The following is a 17729-nucleotide window of genomic DNA, read 5'->3' as shown; positions in this document are numbered from 1 at the left end:
AACATTAAACGCAACAACATTCACATTATAGGGGTCCCAGAAGGAGAAGAGAGAGAGAAAGGACCTGAGAAAATATTTGAAGAGATTATAGTCAAAAATTTCCCTAACATGGGAAAGGAAATAACCACCCAAGTCCAGGAAGTGCAGAGTCCCAGGCAGGAAAAACCCAAGGAGAAACACGCCGAGACACATAGTAATCAAATTGACAAACATTAAAGGCAAAGAAAAATTATTGAAAGCAGCAAGGGAAAAACAACAAATAACATACAAAGGAACTACCATAAGGTTAACAGGTGATTTCTCAGCAGAAACTCTACAAGCCAGAAGGGAGTGGCATGATATATTTAAAGTGATGAAAGAGAAGAACCTACAACCAAGATTACTCTACCCGGCAAGGATCCCATTCACATTCGATGGAGAAATCAAAAGCCTTACAGACAAGCAAAAGCTAAGAGAATTCAGCACCACCAAACCAGCTCTACAACAAATGCTAAAGGGACTTCTCTAAGTGGGAAACACAAGAGAAGAAAAGGACCTACAAAAACAAACCCATAACAATTAAGAAAATGGTAATAGGAACATACATATCAATAATTACCTTAAACGTGAATGGATTAAATGCTCCAACCAAAAGACACAAGCTTGCTGAATGGATACAAAAACAAGACCCATATATATGCTGTCTACAAGAGACCCACTTCAGACCTAGGGATACATACAGACTGAAAGTGAGGGGATGGAAAAAGATATTCCATGCAAATGGAAATCAAAAGAAAGCTGGAGTAGCAATACTCATATCAGATAAAATAGACTTTTAAATAAAGAATGTTACAAGAGACAAGGAAGGACACTACGTAATGATCAAGGGATCAATCCGAGAAGAAGATATAACAATCATAAATATATATGCACCCAACACAGGAGCACCTCAATACATAAGGCAAATGCTAACAGCTATAAAAGAGGAAATCGACAGTAACAAAATAATAGTGGGGGACTTTAACACCTCACTTACACCAATGGACAGATCATCCAGACAGAAAATTAATAAGGACACACAAGCTTTAAATGACACACTAGACCAGATAGATTTAATTGATATTTATAGGACATTCCATCCAAAAACAGCAGATTACACTTACTTCTCAAGTGCACACAGAACATTCTCTGGGATAGATCACATCTTGGGTAACAAATCAATCCTCAGTAAATTTAAGAAAATTGAAATCATATCAAGCATCTTTTCTGACCACAACGCTATGAGATTAGAAATCGACTACAGAGAAAAACACGTAAAAAACATAAACACATGGAGGCTAAACAATACATTACTAAACAACGAAGAGATCATTGAAGGAATCAAAGAGGAAATTGAAAATACCTAGAGACAAATTACAATGAAAACATGACGATCTAAAACCTATGGGATACAGCAAAAGCACTTCTAAGAGAGTATTTTATAGCAATACAAGCCTACCTCAAGAAACAAGAAAAATCTCAAATAAACAATCCAAGCTTACACCTAAAGGAACTAGAGAAAGAAGAACCAACAAAACCCAAAGTTAGTAGAAGGAAAGAAGTCATAAATATCAGAGCAGAAATAAATGAAATAGAAGCAAAGAAAACAATAGCAAAGATCAATGAATCTAAAAGCTGGTTCTTTGACAAGATAAACGAAATTGATAAACCTTTAGCCAGACTCATCAAGAAAACGAGGGAGAAGACTCAAATCAATAGAATTAGAAATGAAAAAGGAGAAGTTACAATGGACACCGCAGAAATACAAAGCATCCTAAGAGACTACTACAAGCAACTCTATGCCAATAAAATGGGCAACCTGAAAGAAATGGACAAATTCTTAGAAAGGTATAACCTTCCAAGACTGAACCAGGAAGAAATAGAAAATATGAACAGACCAATCACAAATAATGAAATTGAAACTGTGATTAAAAATCTTTCAACAAAGAAAAGTCCAGGACAAGATGACTTCACAGATGAATTCTAACAAACATTTAGAGAAGAGCTAACACCCATCCTTCTCAAACTCTTCCAAAAAATTGCAGAGGAAGGAACACTCCCAAACTCATTCTTTGAGGCCACTATCACCCTGATAGCAAAACCAGACAAAGATACTACAAAAAAAGAAAATTACAGACCAATATCACTGATGAATATAGATGCAGAAATCCTCAACAAAATACTAGCAAAGAGAATCCAACAACACATTAAAAGGATCATACACCATGATCAAGTGCGATTTACCCAGGGATGCAAGGATTCGTCAATATACGCAAATCAATCAATGTGATACACCATATTAACAAATTGAAGAATAAAAACCATATGGTCGGGCTTCCCTGGTGGTGCAGTGGTTGAGAATCTGCCTGCCGATGCAGGGGACACGGGTTTGAGCCCTGGTCTGGGAAGATCCCACATGCCGCGGAGCAACTGGGCCCGTGAGCCACAATTACTGAGCCTGTGCTCTAGAGCCCGCAAGCCACAACTACTGAGCCTGTGTGCCACAACTTCTGAAGCCCACGAACCTAGAGCCCGTCCTCCGCAACAAGAGAAGCCACAACAATGAGAAGCCCGTGCACCACAACAAAGAGTAGCCCCTGCTCTCCACAACTAGAGAAAACCTGGGCACAGCAATGAAGACCCAGCACAGACAAAAATTTTTTAAAAATTATATAAAATAAAAAAAACGAAGAAAACCATTAAGAAAATAAAAGAAGCTATTAAAAAATCAGTATAGGGGCTTCCCTGGTGGCGCAGTGGTTGAGAGTCTGCCTGCCAATGCAGGGGACATGGGTTCGAGCCCTGGTCTGGGAAGATCCCACATGCCACGGAGCAACTGGGCCCGTGAGCCACAATTACTGAGCCTGCGTGTCTGGAGCCTGTGCTCTGCAACAAGAGAGGCCGCGACAGTGAGAGGCCTGCGCACCGCGATGAAGAGTGGCCCCCGCTTGCCACAACTAGAGAAAGCCCTCACACAGAAACAAAGACCCAACACAGCCATAAATAAATAAATAAATATTTAAAAAATCAGTATAAGTAAGAATTAGAAAAATTCAGAAATGTGATAATTGGAAAAAATTAAGGTTTTAAAAAGTAAGCTTACAAAACTCAGGAAAAAGAATAAACTAAAAGTTATTTCTGAATGAAAAGTAAACTAGAATGGGGGCTTCCATTGTGGTACAGTGGTTAGGTATCCACCTGTCAATGCAGGGGACATGGGTTTGATCCCTGGTCCAGGAAGATCCCACATGCTGTGGAACAACTAAGCCCTTGTGCCACAACTACTGAACCTGCGCTCTACAGCCCATGAGCCACAACTACTGAGCCCACGCCATGACTACTGAAGGCCACGTTCCTAGAGCCCATGCTCCGCAACAAGAGAAGCCACTGCAATGAGAAGCCTGTGCACCGCAACGAAGAGTAGCCCCCACTCTCCGCAACTAGAGAAAGCCTGCACACAGCAACGAAGACCCAATTCATCCAAAAAATAAATAAATGAATAAAAATCTAAAAAAAAAATTTTAACAGAGCCCCAGGGACCTATGGGATTATAACAAAAGATCTAACATTCTTGTCATCATAGTCCTGGAGAAAAAGGTAAAAGAGATGAAAAAGTACTTGAATGGCTGAACACTACCCAAATTTAGCAAACCCCGAACAGGATAAAGCCAAAGAAATCCACTTCAAGACACCTCATAATCAAACTTCTGAAAACTAAAGACAAAGAGTAGAATTGCAAAAGCAGTGAGAAAGAAATGACACCTTACCTATCAGAGAAAAACAATTCGAATGATAATAGATTTCTCATCAGAAACTGTGGAAGCCATAAAGAAGTGGCACATTTTTTTATGTGCTGAAAGAAAATAACTGTCAAGCCAGAATCCTGGGACTTCCCTGGTGGTCCAGTGGCTAAGGTGCCACTCTCCCAATGCAGGGGGGCCGGTTTTGATCCCTGGTCAGGGAACTAGATCCCACATGCCGCAACTAAAAGTTCACATGCTGCAACTAAAAGAGCCCACATGAGCAATTAAAAGAGCCTGCGGGACTTCCCTGGCGGTGCAGTGGTTAAGAATCTGCGTGCCAATGCAGGGGGCACGGGTTCGAGCCCTGGTCAAGGAAGATTCCACATGCCATGGAGCAACTAAGCCCATGCACCACAACTACTGAGCCTGTGCTCTAGAGCCCGCGAGCCACAACTACTGTGCCCGTGTGCCACAACTACTGAAGCCCACACGCCTAGAGCCCATGGTCTGCAACAAGAGAAGCCACCACAATGAGAAGCCCATGCACCACAATGAAGAGTAGCCCCTGCTCTCCACAACTAGAGAAAGCCCACGTTCAACAGCAAAGACCCAACGCAGCCATAAATAAATAAATAAATAATTTTTTAAAAAAAGAACTCGCATACCACAACTAAAAGAGCCCGCATGCTGCATCTAAAGATCCTGCATGCTGCAATGAAGGTTCTGTGTGTCGCAACTAAGACCCAGCACAGCCAAATAAGTAAATATTTTTTTAAAAAAGCTGGAATCCTATATTCAGCAAAAATAACCTTCAGGAATGAAGGGGATATCAAGATATCAATATTTTCAGATGAAGGAAAACTTAGGGAATTTGTCGCCAGAACAACTACGTTAAAAGGATGGCTAAAGAAGTTATTAAAATCTAAAGGAAATGATAAAAGAAGGAATTTTAGACTATCTGGAAGGAGGAAAAAACAATGGAAAGATGAAAATATGGGGGGACTTCCTTGGTGGTCCAGTGGTTAAGATTCCATGCTCCCAATGCAGGGGGCACGGGTTCAATCCCTGATCAGGGAACTAAGATCCTGCATGCTGCACAGCGCAGCCAAAAAATTTTTTTTAAATAAAATAAGATTTTAAAAAAAGATGAAAATATGGGTAAATATAATAGGTTTTATGGCTCTTCTTGTGTTTTCCAAGTTGTTTTTGAATAATATTGATGTGGTTCTCAAAGTATGTAGAAGACATAGTTAAGACAATTATAAATGAGGGAAGATAAAGGGACTTAAGGTAGGTACATTTTCTTTACTTCACGTGAACTGGTAAAATGTCAACACCAGTAAACTTTGATGTGTATGTATAATGTACCTAGAATAAGGAACAAGTAATACTTAGGAAGATAGAAAAAAAAAAAAAACAGAGAAATGAAGGACAGAGGGAACAAAAAGAAGACAGAAAATTAAGTGGCAGATTTAAGCCCTAACATTATTGATAATTACATTAAATGTAAATGGTCTAAATACAACAATTAAAAGACAAAGATTGATGGCTTGAATTTAAAAAGTGACCCAACTATATCTTGTCACTTCAAATATAACAATATAGTTAGGTTGAAATAAAAGGATGGAAAAAGATATACTATGCAAACATTAACCAAAAGAAATCAGGAGTGGCTATATTAATATCAGATAAAGTAGATCTCAGAGCAAGAAATTTGTCAAGAACAGAGAATGATATTACATAATGATAAAAGAGTCAATCCTAAATGTGTATGCACCAACCAACAGAGTTGCAAAATATGTGAAGCAAAAACTAATAGAACTGAAAGGAGAAATAGATAAATTAATAATTACAGTTGTAGACTTCAATACCCATCTCTCAACAGGTGATAAAACAAGTAGCCATAAAGTCAGCAAAGATACAGAACTCAACAACACCATCAACCAACAGGATCTAATCAGCATTTATAGAACAATCCACCCAGCAACAGCAGAATATACATTCTTTTCAATCACCAGAAAAACCACATTTACCAAGATAGATCATATTCTGAGGATCACAAAACCTCAACAAATGTAAAAAAAATTGAAATCATACAGAGTATGTTCTCTGACCACAATGGACTCAAACTAGAAATCAGTAACAGAAAGATAACGGGAAAATCTCCAAACACTTGGAAACTAAACAATACACTTATAAATAAAAAGAGGACGTTTCAAAGAAATTTTTAAAACTACATCAAGCTCAGTGAAAATGAGATGTTCTGGCAACCCATTCCATAATCAGGTAATTACAAGGAGTAACTTTTATTAAAAGTCAAAAAAGAATTTTTAAAAATCACAGTTTATTTCTGAATTTGAATATTGTTGTAAGAACATTTTATTGATTCCAGTTGCTACTGCTGCTCTTGAGCAGTTTCTTGGAATAGTCAATGGAATTGACAGGTTAGCAATTTTACTGAAAGAAGGCAAGAAAAAATTAATGAAATAAACATATAATTTATTGTATTACTTCTCTGCCCGAACATCACTGACCCATCAAGAGAATACTCAGACATGAGCAAGAGTAATAAAATTCTATCAGCTCTGATATTTTGCCAACTTTCAGTCATATAAAAACAGCTTTACACATATTTTTCATTTTTATTATGAAGGTGTATTTGTGGAAATAAGAAGTGAACATATTTTATTTAACAAACTGTAACTTGATTTATATCTTTTAAATATTTAGACACACAGTATGTCTGTTTTTCATTTCTTCTCTTGCCCTGGGCCCAGCAGATGTTAGGGGTGGGCCTGGTCCTAACCTCCTTGACCCTCAGACCCTCAGCTTCCTTTTCCGGAAAAGGAGGATAACACTCCTGAGCTCACGAATTCGGATGAACTAGGCATCTGAGCATATGTGGCTAATATAAGTTCCCTCACTCTCCTGAGGAGGGATTCATGTTCTAGGAGTGTTTTGGAGTTTTTGTTTTTCTTTCTTTAAAATTTTATTTTTATTTTTTGGAGTATGCACGGGAGACGAATGTGTTTATGCACGGGAGTCTCGTGGGTAAGGAAGTGGTTGAAAACACCGAAGGGAGAGTTGTGTGATAGGGCGGGGTGGGATCGGCTCCGAGGAACTGGCTTTGGTAGTGGGAATGGAGAAGAGGAATCCCCATCCGCCCCCGCAGGAAACGCTCCAGTGATTGGAGCTGTGTGTGCTTGTGTGTGCCGGTGTGTGAGGAAGGGGTTAGCTCTGACTCCTGCAGACATCACCACGCATGACGAAGCTACTTCCCCTCACGCAGTCCAAGGCGCACACGCGCGATCCACGGCCACGCCTGCACACACTCGACACACACAGGGTAACCGAGGGTCCGGTTGCCATGGCGAGCAGGAGCTCTAGAGCCCTGCCGCCCCGCCCGCCCCCGGCCGAGCCCGGTCAACTCCATCTCTGATTGGCCGCTGCTTCCTCATTATGCAAATCATTTGCGTAGACCCGGCGGCCAGCTGCCTTACGTCATCAAACACGGGGGCTGGGGCTCGGGGCTCAGCTCCAGGAGAGCTCGGGCGGGAGCCCAGAGAGCGAGGCGCGGGGACCTGAAGCCAGACCCCAGCATCCCGCCGCTTCGGCCCGGGCCTGCCCCGCCCCCTGCCCCGCCCTTTTCCATCCCGCCCCACCCTTTCTACGCCCCTCCATCCGGACCCCGCCCCCGGTGCAGGCCCCCCGCCCTCGCTGCCCGGGTCCCGCCCCCTCCCCCCCTGGCCCTCGCCACCGGTCCAGGGAGGGGACGGCGGGACAGGCGGGACCGGCGGGAGGGCGGACCGGGCGGGGATATGGCCGCGGCGCCCGGAGGGTCTGCGCCGCCCGCCGGCCCCGGCGCGCGCCTGGGTTTCAGCACCGCGGACAGCGGCGTCGGCATGAGCGGGCTAAACCCGGGTCCTGCCGTGCCCATGAAGGACCACGACGCCATCAAGCTCTTCGTGGGGCAGATCCCGAGGGGCTTGGACGAGCAGGACCTCAAGCCGCTGTTCGAGGAGTTCGGCCGCATCTACGAGCTGACGGTGCTGAAGGACCGGCTCACCGGCCTCCACAAAGGTGCGCGGGGTCAGCCCAGCCCAGCCCAGCCCAGCCCTGCCCAGCCCTGCCCAGCCCCATTCCGATTAGAGTGCGGCCCAGCCCAAATCCCAGCCTCAACCCCAGCCCCAACCCTAGCCCTACCTAGAGCCAGTCCAACACCAGTCTAATACCAGCCCACTTCAACCCAGTCTTCTTCCCAGATCACAGAACACCCAACCCAGAATTTTCTCTCTGACATCCTCCCTGTGATCATCACTCTGGTCCCAACATGTACTCCACTCTAACCTTCAACTCCCTACCCTTCACGTCTCACATCCCAACACTCCTCGCCTTTCAGCTGGACTTCCCTCTATCCCTCCCATCAGACATCTCAAATCCTGGAATTTGGAAACTTATTCCACCTTCTAGGTCTCTGACACCTTCAATCTCCCAAACCCTGGACCCAATCATTCCTGAACCACCATCCCTCCACCCCCATCTGGTACCACCCCACTCAGGCCTAACCACCTTCACACACATTTTGGGCTTGCACCCCTCACTCTGGCCTCCAAGACCAGTCAACCCCCAGAACCTTCTTTTGATTCACACTGCCAACCTAAAATCTCACAGACCCAAACTCTCCCCTTCTTCAGAACCCATGCCTGTCTAAGTCACAAAATCCAATTCCCCTCCCAGGAGGCTCTCAGCACCAAATTCTGCCTTCATGCTTAACAATAGCCCCAATCTCTCCTACTCCCATCCAGAATCCCAACACTGTCTTCCTTTTCTGATTTGAGTCCAGAACTCTGATCTCAGCTGGGAACTCCAGCCACCTCGTGCCCCCTCATCTCAGGTTTCTTCTCAGCTGAACCTACACTTCTTTTACCCTCTAATCTTCCCACTCCTGTGACACATATTTGTCCCTTCCCAATCCTCTTTATGGCCTCCTGCTTTCCCTCCCTCACAGGATGGTCCTGGACCAGAGCCTGTGGACCAGAGCCTCAGGGTGGGTCAGGTTGAAGAGGCAGAAAGGGGTCTTCTCCCTGCCCTTGCTAGAGAGAGACGCACCACGGTCCTGTCCAGCCACACCCCTTTCCTCCTGTAGGGATAGGGAGGAGGCTTGTTTACATGCAGAAAAGTCTGTCCAGGCTGGGCTGGAGTAAGAGAGCCAGAGACACATGTCATACATGGGCAGGGGAAGGAAATTATTTGAGAAGAAACACCTTTTTCTCTCCCCACCTTCACCATGCTGCAGTTTCAGGGTTTGGGGAGTGGGGGAGGGTCCCCAACTATCCTCCATGATCTTTCCAGGAGAGAAGTGGTGGGCCCTGGGTAACAGCTAAATGTACTTTCCTAAGGGCTAAGAGCTGGAATCAGGCTGCCACCTTTTCAACTCAGAGGCTTTGGAGAGTTCCTAGGCACACTAACATAGAGGCTCCAGGAAAATGCCCATAGAAGATCCGGGAGCAGCTATGAAGCAGTGCATCTTCCATGCTCCTGGGTGGGGTCATTTTTAGAGGGGCATGAAATGACAAGACCATACCATCCAGATTCCTTCTAACACAGTCCAGCTGCCCAGCTGTACATCCATCCATAGCAATTTATTTTCTTATTTTCTAGACATTTATTTCAGTATGTAAGTCCAAGCTAATCTTTCTGAGCCATCTGTACAGTAAGGGAAGTGTATAGAATACCTTTAATTCTCACTCAAACACCATCAGAGTCTCTGAACTGTTCCCTCATCCTTTCTCTCTTTCTCTCTACACTTAGTTCTAATTCTTCCTGTTGTTTTCCATTCATCTGTCCTTCAAGCCATGCTTCTCTGTCTTTTTATCCCTGCATTCTTCCACTCCCTATCCCAGGTAGTCACACAGGGCTCCTTTAGGCAGCAGCTAGGCCCTCAAGCCTTTCTGAGAGGGCCCCAGCCCTGCCCAGTTCTGACGTCAGCTAATATGGTTTGGTGGCAGTAGATGGAGCAGAGATGTAAGCGGAATCAGGTGTTTGGTGATTTATCCCCAAACCAACCCACAGCTCTTGAAGGCGGGGTTGCCTTGCAAGATCACTGGGGAGGGTCTCCAAGTCAACATGTTCTCCACCTTCTCCCCAGCAACAGTGATGTCCAAAAGCCAGAGTGACTCGTTTTCTTTTTGATGGCTGAGTACCACGGGGGGCAGCCACAGTGCTTTGAAAACAAGCTCAGCCTAGGAGTTTGGAGATTCCAAACCCTATCCTGCCACTTGTATACTCTCTGGGCTTCAGTTTTCCTATTGATATGATAAGAGTTTGTCCCAGGAGTTCTCTGAGGTCACTTTAACCCAATGAATGGCAGATATCCACCCACCTTAAGAGGGCAACCACATAGGAGACATTGGAGAAAATGTTCCCATTTGCCTTTGAAGTCTGCTGAGGTCTAAGTGGAAAAGTGCACCAAGCTCCTAATGGCTTCCCACATCCACTTTCTCTTCCTTCAGTCTTTCTCCTTCCTACACTCAGAAGGCTGTTTTTGAAAACACAGACCTAATGTCACAACCCTTTAGTGGCTCTCCGCTATTCTTAGGAAAAAGTTCAAAGTCCAGACTGAGGTTATAGATGAGCTGATACCTGCATACCTCACTGGCCACTCTGCCCCTAAATTGCCAACCTCCAACCATACTAGCCTTCCATCCATTTCCCCAACACACTGAATTCTTCACTCAGTCATCATATGTACTATTCTCTCTGCTTGAAATAATCACCACACTTTTTGTTACCTCATTAACACCCGTTTGTTATTGAGAATTCAGTGTGTTCTTTGAGACATTCCTCAACCTTGTGGAGTTAGATACATCCCCCTCATGATCCTTTACATGATCCCCCTGAGGGCAGGAAATGTATCTGTCTTGTTGCCACTTTACCTTCAAGCCGTCATAATGTCCCACCATAATAAGTATTCAATAAATCTTTTCTGAATGAGCGAGTGCTCAATGACTTTTGGAAAGGAAGAAATCTTGGCCCTGTGCTTCCTAGCAGGCTACAGGTTCTGAGGCTGGACAAAGAGGGGGTAGGACTGATCCTTTGGCTCAACCCCGACTCCTCTCCCCTGTATCTACTGGTTCTTTTAGAGAAGTCAAATTTGGGGCACAATAACTATTTAAGAGGCCCTATCTTGAAGTCCTGGGAGAGCTGACAGATCAAGTTCCTTGGATAGGATTGGAAGTCCCTAGAAGCTCCTACCTATAGGACACCCTTAAACCAGTCCCATCTTCCAAGCCTCAAAATTATCCCTTCCTCAGACTCAAACTAGGAGGAGGTGTTAGGAAGGAGTTCTGGGGTCCTGGGGTCCCAACCTTTCTCCTCCTCTTCTGTCTCCTCCCATCTGAAACTGAGTTGGGAAGGAATTGAGGCTGATTCTGAGAGACTTTGGGAGTATGGATCCAAAAAGGAAAGGGGAGGCTGGGGTTAAAGCTGAAGGCAAAGCTGCTTAGGGAGGTCTAACCCTAACAGGATTTATGGCTGGAGTGGGGAGGGGAGATGTGGGATTGTATTAGCATGTGACTGGGTGTGGGTACACATGTTCGGTAGGCAAGAGGCCACGAGCAAATGAGAAGGAGCCAGAGCCTGGGACACAGGCACATGAAGCCCCTGCCTTCAGAGAAGGTGGGAGGCAGAGAAGCCTTCTCAGAAGTAGTGTCCTTGTTTAAGGAGAGTGGCCTTGAGTTTGTCAACTTAATGGGGTCTTTCCAGGAAGAGTATCTGGGGGTTTCAGGAAACCCCCTGAGCCAGCCTCTTCCTCCCCAGGCTGTGCCTTCCTCACCTACTGCGCCCGGGACTCTGCTCTCAAGGCCCAGAGTGCACTGCACGAGCAGAAGACCCTGCCAGGGGTAAGTCCACCAGGGTTGGGGGGGGGATCACCTCAGGCTGGGGACATGCCCTATGTGCATGCCAAAGCAGCATATAGGGGCTGGGCTGGGACCAGGAACTAGAAGAAGAGTCATCTTTCCAGGAGAGGACTGACCTGTACCCTTAACAGCTACAGGTTATGTGTTATGTTCAGTCTTCTGGTCCAAAGAAATGGGCTCAAGACTCTTGGGCTAAGTGTACCCTGCCCATATTTAGGAAAGGCATTACTGTTGTGAGCTATGCTAGAGTTTGTCCATGTTGGCTAAAATCATGATTTTAGGTGTCATTTGTCACTGGTGTGAGCATATATGCAGATACATGGAGGAGAGGCTCTGCTGGTCTGGTATCCCACTTCCTCCAGTTCTAGGGTCCTTGATGGCACTTCCCTCTGGTCCTCTTCCTGTAATGTTTTTTGGGGTGTCTTGACTCACCAAGATTGCTTTCCCTCCACACCCCAAACACTTAGCTAAAGTTAAGAGAGACCTGATTCCACAGGCAGCTAGGCTACTGTGTATCAGTGGCACTTGATATGGCCTTGGCTAATGGGTAATCACTGGACAAAAGGCAAAGTGGGACCTACTGTGGAAGGAAGAAAGTGGTGATTGTTAGGAACTAGTGTGGGTTCACCAAGAGCAAGTCATACTACACAGCCTCATTCTTTCTTGTCCAAGGAGTGATATGTCTAGAACAAGAACGCTATTCAAATGTCCTGGGCAGGCCAAACCTGGGACTCATATCCAGTTCCAGGCCTCAGATTTAAGAGGGTCATTAGCCTACCAGAAAGAGACTAGGATGGGATGGGGACATAAAATATATTATGGAATGATAATTTGAAGAATTGGGGATATTTAGCTGGAGAAAATAGGGTTTAGTGGGGGCTGCAATAGGGAGGCATCATAACATAATAATTAAGAATACTAGTTTTTTGAGACTCACAGACTGGATTTGAATCCCAGCTCTGCCATTTACCACTTCTGTGTCTTCACATACATTATTAGAAAATTTCCTCATCTATAAGGAGTGGGTTATACTAACACTTAGCTCACTGGGCTATTGTGAGGATGAACTGAGGCTTAGCAAGTGCCTGGCACAGAGTAAGATCTTGATACATATTACTGTTGGGGTGGGGAACCGCTTTCAGATCCTGAAGAGGGATTTGGTTTCCTATGGGTGGCCTCACAGAGCAGGAGCAGGATAAGTGGGGTATAAAGAACAGATGCACTAATTTTGGCTCAGTGTAAAGAAGTCATTTCTCTGAATTGGAGCTCTCCAGCAGTAAGACAGGCTTTACTTAGAGCTGATCAGGCTGTTATTGGGGTGTCAGATCCTAGAACCAATCCTTGTAATTGAAGGAACTTGAGCTTTGCTCTTGAAGACTCAGTGTCAAGTAACACTAACTTATCACCCTCGCCAATCCTCTGTATGCAGGCTCTGGAGTCAGACAGACCTGGGTGTCGTTCCAGGCCCTACCACTCACTAACTCTATGACCTTGAGCAAGTCTTTACCTCTCTAAGCCTAAGCTTCCTCATCTGTGAAATTGAACTTGTAGGGTTGTTATAATAATTAAATGAACTAAGTCATGTAAAGTGCTTAACTCAGATCTTGGCAGACAATAAGTACTCAATACAGGTTAGCTGGTGGTAGTAGTAGTAGCAGTAGTAGTAGTAGCAGTAGTAGTAGTAGTAGTAGTAGTAGTAGTAGTAGTAGTAGTAACAGCAGCATTACTAGGAGTAATAGTAGAAGTCATTACTCATCCAAACTTGGGAGTAAATGACTTCTGTCACTGGAATTGAGTCAATGATATGAACGGTAACACTCCATGTGGGAAACATCATGATAAAGGTGCAGAGAGAAGAGGAACAGATGGGTGTGAAATGAGGCTAGGAGTGTAGAGGAGGGGCCCCCCATGTGAGCAGGGGCCAGACCAGAGAGAAGATCCACAGAGGGCAGTGGCTGAAGAGGAAACTTTGAACTCCAGGCTGAGGGGTTTGGACTTTATCCTGAAAGCAAATGGAAGGCACTGAAAAAATTAAGATGAACTTTGGGAGAACAAATCCCCTCCTCAGGGACTTCCCCGGTGGTCCAGCGGTTAAGAATCGCTCTTGCAATGCAGGGGATGCCAGTTTAATCCCTGGTCAGGGAACTAAGATCCCACATGCTGCGGGGCAACTAAGCCTGCACGCCACAGCTAGAGAGAAGCCCGTGCGCCAGAACAAAGAGCCTGCACACTGCAATGAAAGATCCCGTCTGCCGCAACTAAGACCCGATGCAGCCAATAAATAAATAAATAAATGTTAAAAAAAAAATTCCCTCCTCAACCAGCCACAGGGCTCCACAAGAGACGGGGTACCTGGGGTACTCTATGAGGCTGAGGGCACCTGAGATAAGGACAGTGAAGCCCTATACTACTGAGATAATTTCTGGGAGAGAAAAGAGAAATAATAATAACTAACATATATTGATACCAGACAGTGTTCCTAGCACTTTACAGGTTCAAATTCATTTAATCCTCTATGAAGAAGGTATTGTTATTGGCATTCCCATTTTACAGATGAGGAAACTGAGTCATAGAAAACAAGTGACTTGCCCAAGTTCATGTAGCTACTAATGGGAAGATGTGGGCTTTGAGTGCAAGTAGTCTGGCTCCAGAACTCATTCACTTAACCACTGCGCTGTTACCTGAGCCAAGCTAGTGGTAGACAGGGGTCTAAAGTTCTGGAGGGGATGGTGACTGGATACATCTGCCCCCTCTCACCCTTTCATCTACAGGCTTCCAACATGGCCTGACTTCCTCTTGTACTGCCAGGATTGGCTTTATTCACCCTCCTCAGCTTAACAAAGTGAAAATTAATATTTAATTATTCTCCTAAATGAAAATCAATGGCCCTGTTGGCAAGCCCCAGCAATGGCCGAGCCATCAATCTTTCTTCTGGGCCTGCCAGGGGCAGCGGTAGCTTTAGTCACCTGGGCTCAGGCCCACCAGCATGGAGAGGAGGGTGCCCAGCTCTCTGTAGGCACTGGGTCCTGGGCACACCTGCCATCTGCTGGAGAAGCAGGGACAAGACTTCAATCTGGACTCTGGCTGGAGGCAGGCAGGACTGTCGCTGTGGGACTAGGAAAGGCTGGGTCAAACCTAAAGAGAAAGCCTGAACCTCTAGGAGAAATTTCATGTTATCTGCTGGACTGGGACCTCCCCCCGGCCCCCCTCCACCAGCTCCCTGCTAATTTCTGTCACCTATCAAAGCTTGGCTCCCTACTCAGGACTTCCTTCAAACCTCAGTGGTCTGTCCCATCTTCTACAGCTTCTTCCCCATGAAGCTAGAGCTACTTCTTTCAGCCTCACTTTAGGCTTCAGAATCCACCTGAAGAAAGTGAGGCCCAACCTCAGCCCCGCCTTCTGGGATTCAGAAGGTTCCCTCCTGGCCCCGCACTTGTCTCTCTCCATGCTCATGCTCTCCTTTCCCCTGGGCATCCATCCCTTCAAACACCATGAAGGAGACAGACATAACTGAGTACATTTGCTTTTGCAGGTTGTGCCCTGCACAAAACAGCTTGAGTGGAAAAGGCAAACAGGGGCTGAAATCCAGCCATGCTCTATTGACCAAGCCATGCACATTATCACAGGACTGTGTCAGCCCAGAGGAAGGGGGACATTTTTCCTAATTTGCCCACAGGGTTGCCTCTTTGTAACTCACACAAAGGCACTGTATGTGCTAGCAACTGCCCAGTGCATGAGCTGGCGCCTTTGCCCTCAAGGAGCTTCCAGCCCAGAAATAACCTGTTGCACCTCAGTGGGGTTTAACCTCTGGGCACGTAGAAGAAGCATCAGGGGTGGAGAAGGAGGAGCTGCTTCACAGAGGAGATGCTGTCTGAGCTGAATCATGATCATACTTCATCATGTTTGAAGGCCTAGAAACCTAAAAGACAAAAGTGTCTTCTGGAATTCTGGGGACAGTCAGGGAAAGTGCCCAGCAAAGATGTCTAAGGCTCCAAGTGAATGGAGAGTATCATGCATGTTGGGTAGCACGGGAGGCAGGACTAACAGGTTTTGGCTCCCAGTCTTAGGATCTTGGACTTTACTGGGCGGCTTGCAATGGGGAACTGTGGGTGGATTTTGATCAGGGAAGAGTGAGGGACTGGTACTGAAAGATCACTTTGGCTACAGTGTGAAGGCTGGGGTGGAGAGGACGCAATGCTGGAGGCAGATGACCCTCTGGTAACACTTGCTGAGGGCATGTGAGTGATGATACTGGCCTGGAGCTGGGGTTAGGGTAGGAACGGAGAGGAGAGGATGGACTTGAGAACTATTTAGGAAATCCATATAGATTCTAGAATGAATGGGACTTGGCAGTGGGTTGAATTAGAGGAAGGGGGTGAGGTAGAACAAAGTACTGAAAATGGTGGTTTCCTTTCTATCTGCTCCACTCTTTCTTGCACCCATGACACCTCTCTTAGACCCATCAGTAGTCCCTTCTTTGGGGAGGCTCCAATAAGCATTCTTCCCATGGTGAGGGGAAAGGGCTGAGGGCATGAGTGCTGAGTGGAGGGAAGAGTTGTGATCAGGACAGAAGAGTGTGAAGAGGGCAATGTGGAGCCCAAAGGCAGGAATTTTTGGCAAGTCAAGCAGGGAGAAGGGGTAAGGTCTTGCCTTCCCTGCTGCTTACAGGGGCAGAAGGACTAGGACCCTGTGCGTGTCTGTCCTGCCTCTGACCTTCTCCACTCCACCACTTGGAGTAGGTTGTCCTCTCCTCTTTCTGACATACTCTCCCTTGATTTCCCCTCCAGGGCTGGGCCCTGAAGCAGAAATGTGCCTGGACTCGGGAAGGTCTCAGGGGAATAGGTGCTCAGCCAAGGGCAACAGCTCCCGTGAGGTCCCATGACAAGTTCTTGGCCAAGGAGGCAATGCCCTCTTTTCTTCAAAGGGGAACAGTGATTACTTGACTCCGCTTCCACATCCCTCCCCTGGCTGTGGCAGGAACGAGGCAGGGTAGGGTTGCCCAGGTAGCTCATGTGGGCAGCTCTTTTTCTCCTTTAGCCACAAAGAACATACCTAAAAACCGGGTGTCCTCCCTAACCACTTCCCAGTGGAGACTGAAGGCCCAGAGCCTGGGGAGCATTACTCTTCCCAACTCTGTCATCACCATCTTGGGCTCCTCCCCTGAGGACTTCCCCTGCACCTCCTAGCTCCCAAACTACCAACTTCCCCAACACCTAAGCCATAAGCCTGAGAGTCAGCCAAAATTCCCTCCTCTCCCTCAGTCCCCACATCCAATAGAACTTTAGTCCAGTTGATTCTTCCTGAACATCTCCTGAATCTGTCCATTTCCTTCTGCCCTAGTCCAGGTCACCCTCACCCCTTACCTGTATCACTGATCCTCCTGCCTCTAATCTTTCCCTTTCCAATCCTTTCTCTGCATAATGACAGCTCATGGGATCCTTCATAAGACAGATCCCTCCCCTACTTAATATCCTTCCCTGGATCCCTATTGCCTTTGAAATACAACAAAGTCAAAGTTACTTGTCATGGTTTTCACAACCTGCCCTGATCTGGCCCCTGCCTACCCTTCAATTTCATATCCTTCCATTTAAAACTCACATGAACAAATACAAACAAACAAAAAATTTATTACATCTGGTGCACCTACTAAGATCTTGCCTTTGTCATTTTCGCCACACCCCTTCAAGGTGGGATCCTGAGTCCCCTTTTACTAATGTGGATACTGAGGCTCAGAGACCTTAAGGAAGTTGTCAGTGATAGAGCCAGGATTTAAACCCACGTCCATCTGACTTGACAGCAATATGTACTACCCTAGCTCCCTCGGTGTCAGGTGCCCACCAGAAAACCCTTGCTCCTTCAGATTGCATCTCCCTCTCCGTACCCCAGCCACCTGGAGTGTTCAGCCTCCAGCCCCACCTCTCCCACGATCTCCACATGGCCCAAATGACCCCCGTGCTGCAAGACCCAGCTCAAACCCTGCCTCCCCCATGAAACTTTCCCTGAGCCAGCCTCTCCAGCTGGAGTCAGCCTCTCCCACAGCAATTTACCT

At 46.1% G+C, this 17729-nt stretch overlaps 1 protein-coding gene across 6 annotated transcripts in view; it reads left to right on the top strand.

The window, feature by feature from the left end:
* Positions 1-7464: 7464 nt before the first annotated feature.
* The window catches only part of CELF6 (CUGBP Elav-like family member 6), a 41527-nt gene continuing 31262 nt past the window's right edge, over positions 7465-17729 (top strand). For all 6 annotated transcript variants that reach the window (XM_082444137.1, XM_082444134.1, XM_082444135.1 and 3 more), the window contains exons 1-2: positions 7465-7841; positions 11580-11662. In XM_082444137.1, the coding sequence (XP_082300263.1) occupies positions 7580-7841; positions 11580-11662 (345 nt within the window). In that variant the 5' untranslated portion in view covers positions 7465-7579. The remainder of the gene's footprint in view (positions 7842-11579; positions 11663-17729) is intronic.

The sequence above is a fragment of the Balaenoptera physalus genome (genome assembly GCF_965194825.1).
Source record: "Balaenoptera physalus genome assembly, chromosome: 2".
Classification (NCBI taxonomy): domain Eukaryota; kingdom Metazoa; phylum Chordata; class Mammalia; order Artiodactyla; family Balaenopteridae; genus Balaenoptera; species Balaenoptera physalus.
This window is presented reverse-complemented; position numbering and strand designations above follow the sequence as displayed.